This window comes from Antrostomus carolinensis, unplaced genomic scaffold (assembly GCF_000700745.2).
Source record: "Antrostomus carolinensis isolate BGI_N321 unplaced genomic scaffold, ASM70074v2 scaffold37465, whole genome shotgun sequence".
NCBI lineage: Eukaryota > Metazoa > Chordata > Aves > Caprimulgiformes > Caprimulgidae > Antrostomus > Antrostomus carolinensis.
In genome coordinates, this window is record NW_010316370.1 from 1 (window position 1) to 5,010 (window position 5,010).

Here is a 5,010-nt window from a genome sequence, read left to right on the forward strand (position 1 = left end):
ATAAAAACTTCCCCAAAGTCAGTCTTCAAACCACAGTTTCTAAGCCATATTGAGTAAGGGTCTGCAACATAAAAATGATCAAATCATTTGACCCCTGCTCATTAACCAGAATACACCGTGGAGTCTGTCAGTTTCTTGCTGCTCTCTCAGTCTCCCACTGTTCCAGTCATCTACTCAAGAGCAGAGGACTGCTGGGGTGCCAGAAGCAGGGCTGCTTTTTTAACTCACTAAACAATTACAAACCTCTCAACTAGCTAACTACATTACCTAGATGACTCCAACTTCATTGTTACTTTTCCCATCCTTGCTGTCAACTTCAATATTTCGTTTTGCAAAGCCAATCACTTGATATAACTACTCAAGTTTCCCACCTGCAGTTGATTACATACCAAGCTCTATGATCTAATTGCAACTTAATTATATGGACTTGATGTTAGGCATTCAATACTTACAGTGTGCTTTAAAGGGTCGCTTTGGTTTTTTTACTTCTTTGTTATTAGTAGAAACAATGAAAAGTAAAAAAGCAGCTGTTGGTTATTCTAGACGAGGGGTGTTGAAAAGTTCCTTATTATTCCTTTTCTGATTTATGGTGGTATAATTGTGCCTGTTTCTCTGAGTTATTGTTTGCTTCTTCTCCTTAGCCATTAAATCTTTTAGTCAAGGCATTTGTACTCAATTAGTGAAGACTAATTATATTTCTCATTGGTTTAATTGCACATCTCACTTTCATGATACATGCACAGTCTGTTACCCAGTTTTGCGAGGAGTTCCCAAAAGGCTCTCTCATATTCCTTTGTAGCTGATGCAATATATAGATTGCTTTCTGAAAGCAGGTCGGATTCGGAGTTTGAAGCACTTTTTGTGTCACCCAAGTTTAATTTTTTCTCTGCACATGAAACTTTTTTTAGCTTAGATTCTGAAGAAAATAGATTTTGAATCAGAAAACTGGATTTTGTTTTGCTTGTTTTGCTTGGCTCTTGCTGAGAATGTGGAAAATCTGTTGATTTAAAGCTACAAACAGAAGACATGCTTTGTACCATAAGGCCTGGTAACAACTCTTAGATTACAGATTATTCAGTAAATATGAACAGATTTCTCCTGCACTGTTATTTAGCGACTGAGAAAATCTCGTGAATGGGTCTCAGCTGCTGACTGTTCCTGGGCAGGCTGTTTGCTCTCTCTGTGCCTCAGTCTCTCCACCTGCACAATGGGTATATTCCTGCTCCTCAATAAAAGAGAGGAATTATTGAATCTGTTGCACTGTAACCAATTGATTACTTCACTTCTTGGCTACTGTTTGTTTCATGCACAGAGGTGTAGCAAGGTTCATTCTCTCCTGAGCATAAGTGAAAATTCAGGAAACAGAACTGCTCAGGTGTTTGGCTCAGTGGAATCTGCTGAGCATATATGACTTGCTCTCCCTCATACTAGTTAAGGTGGGGATTTGGTTCAAAAACAGGCTGATTGTAACGATTCCCTTGCTTGCTAAGGGTGTTTTAAATATTCATTAATTTTTGTGATGTACGATGAAACCCTCTGTTGGGAAATCCTAGGAAAGTGCTGCACAATTTTATGCTATCTTGGTATTATTCGTATCTGCTAGGTTGCTATTAATCTTTCAGAATTAGAGCATTAATTATAAGATTAAGTCTTAAATAAGTATTACATACCTCATATTTTTCTCTTCATTTATATCCTAATGAAATACTTATTTGCTGTTAAGTAATACCTGATATCACCTACTAATCCTGAAAGAGAAGTACGTTGGCAATAATAATTGTGTCTCATCTTTTTTTCTTTGTAGATACAGGCTGGTGCCAGAGGTGTGCTTCCCCGAGCAGTTCCATGATGCTCTTCGTGCTACTAAGCATTTTTTGCAGCCTGATGTCTTAGCTGAGTATTCGGTTGACCCAAGTCGAATTGCAATTTCTGGCGATAGCGCAGGAGGAAATTTGGCAGCTGCTGTGTGTCAGCAGGTAACATCCAGTGTCTGTGATGTATGACACTGCAACGCTCCCTAATTCTGTGATGCATGTAGGTTGACAGATTCTTTGTGCTGCATCATCACAAGGTGATGTGCCAGCCCTAAAGCCAGAATGGTAGGAAGCCAGCATCTAGTCACTTTAAAGAAGAAAAATGAGTCAATCGCAATACAAATCACATCGCTTGCAATGTCTTACTACAGTTACGAGTTGTTATGGGCCAGATTCTAAGGGCAAGTAGCTAAATGACCTTTTGCTGGTGAATTCTTTATTTTTCTAAGTAGGTAACTTAAGTACGTGCATAATTTTATCAATTTAGCTTCCTATTTTTCAGATGCTTGTCTCTGAAAATATGTTTGTATTTCTTTCAAATACAAATGAAGGACAAAAAGTACCATAAGTGAAGCTTAATTCTTCTGTTAAATCGTCTTCCTGTGGCATTTTGCAATTTTAAATAAATTTCTTTTGTATATCTGCAGTTTAAGTGTAATCTGAATTTAATCTAGTAAAGATTTTAAAGACAGCCTGGGGCAAGTAATAATATTTTTCATGGTTGAGTGAAATATTATTATTAGCTTTTTCATATTGCCATAACCATCGGTGATAAGAAAGCAGATACTATGTCCAGGCAACTGATTATCATGATGACCTTGCAATATTGAATTAAGGTGAAAAATTAATAGGGAACAATTACACTAAAGTTTCAATGTCAAGGACTGATAAAAGTTACAGTACCATGTTTTGGAAGCAGCATTCCTAAATCATTTCCCTGATGCATAATTCTTTTTAAATCATTGATGTAGGATTGTTTCAGGGAGAGGTTAAACACATTAAGATTCTTCAGCCTGAAAAAGAGACAGAGAAGATGAGATATGATAGAGAACTATGTAACTTGTGTAGAAGATGAAGCAAAACAAATGTTTGCGGATTATTCCAGAAAAAGATTGGGGAGCACCAAATTTATAATTGGTAGGCTCAAATCAAATGCAGAGGGCAGGTTCAAGTCAAACAGAGAGGTGCTTCTGTACATGAAGAGAAAACTGCGGTTTGCATATGCTTAACAAAGCCTAATAGATAAATTCATGGAAGAAAAATCCATGAAAAACTGTTAAAAGCAAGAGTAGCTCCTTTGATTCAGGAAGTTCTTCAGCTGCAAATTGCTCAACTGGGAAGTGCATTAGCGAAATGCCACTTCACACTGTTTTTTTTTTCTTCTTACATCCTTCAGTAAACTTCTGCCACTGATTTTCTGTTGGAGACAGGATACTGAGTCTGCCTGAATGGCCATCCTTGGAAGAGAAGAAAAGGATCAGGCTTCTAATAAATAATTCAGACAAAAGATCAACATTATCTGCATAAAAGCAGAATTCAGCCTAAAAAATGTCAAATGAACGGTTGCTTGTATGAAGTTCTATATTGACATTGTAATGTTTATTTTCTTTATAATCCTAATTCTATCCTATATTCTTCCCACAGCTTAGCAAAGATGAACATTTGACCATCAGACCAAAATTGCAGGCCTTAATTTATCCAGTCCTTCAGGCATTTGACTTCAATACACCTTCTTATCAGCAGAACATGAATATGCCCGTTCTTCCTCGTTATGTCATGATCAACTATTGGATAGATTATTTCAATGGTAATTACGACTTGGCACACTCACTGCTGATTAACAACCACACTGCTCTTGATGTTGGCCAAGCTCTCTCTTTCAGAGGGCGTCTGAACTGGACATCTCTACTGCCTTCATCGTTCAAAAAGAACTACAAGCCTGTAATACAAACCACAGGCAAGGCTGAAATCATCCAGGAGATACCAGCGCTGCTTGATGTACGAGCGGTCCCACTCCTTGCAGAAAATGAAACTCTGCAGCTGCAGCCAAAGACTTACATCCTGACCTGTGAGAATGACGTCCTGCGAGATGACGGGGTGATGTACGCCAAGCGCTTGGAGAACGCCGGCGTGGAAGTCACGCTCGATCACTTTGATGACTGCTTTCATGGCTGTATGATATTCACCATCTGGCCGACTGATTTCTCTGCGGGCATTCAGACCAGGAACAGCTATATAAAATGGCTGGATGAAAACCTCTGAAGAGAGAGTCTTCTCTAGGAGACACGGGGTGCTCCACTCTGGTGTCCAGTAGAACAGCAAACACTGAAAAAGTGCACTTTTCCAAATATTGACTTCATCCACTCGGCTGCAGCTGCTGGGGGTACAGACCACTGACTACAGCATTCACTAGTTCCAGTGGCCTTGCCCAGCAAAGTATTTTGAGAAATACTTTTACAAACTTTGATTTTTTTTTTTTCCCCACTGTCTTTCAGATAACTATTGCCAAACATAAGCAAATGTTGAGCAGGGAGATCAGCATTCTTGTAGCATTCTTAACTGCCTGCAACTTTCAAGCTTTGACTCTTAATTAGGCACAAAGGCCCCAGTTTTCAAATGAGGTGAGGTAAAGCCAAACACCTACATCTACATCTGAATATGTCAGAATGGGGGAGCTAGTTTTCAACAGTGTTGAGCATCTGATGTCAAAGAACCTGTGAGCACTCACCTTTGACAGCAGAGCCATGCATTTGAATGTCAAGCATGGATTTAGGTGTTAGCTTTTAGGCACAGACAAATCACTCCTTTAGATTTTTTTAAAAAAGCTCTCTTCTAGGCAGTCAAGATGATGCTAGAGGAGTCTCAGCCAAACAAGTAATTCAGCTTTGGAATTTGGTCTTTATTGCCTTTTAGTTATTTATATTTTGTAAAAGCACAGGACTAAATATATTTTCAATAATAAGTATTATACATACAAATATATAGGATAAAATACGTAGCAGCAGAATCCAGGTTGCTTATGTGAGTGAGCTTCAAAGCTGCCTACTTGTTTGACTAAAGAATGTGACTTCATCTGTGTTTAAAGCCTCAGTTGTATGACCTCCTTACAGAAAATACTGAGCTTACTAAAAATAATCTGCTGTGTGGTTTGCACTAATGTTTGTAAAATAGTAGAAGTTTTTGTTCGTTGACTTTT

The 5,010-nt window shown here is 38.4% G+C and overlaps 1 protein-coding gene across 1 annotated transcript; it reads left to right on the forward strand.

Moving 5' to 3' along the window:
- Positions 1 to 1,804: 1,804 nt before the first annotated feature.
- NCEH1 (neutral cholesterol ester hydrolase 1) lies at positions 1,805 to 4,076 on the forward strand (the record flags this gene model as incomplete). The annotated part of the gene is made up of 2 exons (XM_010168260.1): positions 1,805 to 1,976; positions 3,459 to 4,076. Coding segments are annotated over 2 exons (790 nt in total), but the record flags the coding sequence as incomplete, so codon positions are not given.
- Between the last annotated feature and the right edge of the window lie 934 nt (positions 4,077 to 5,010).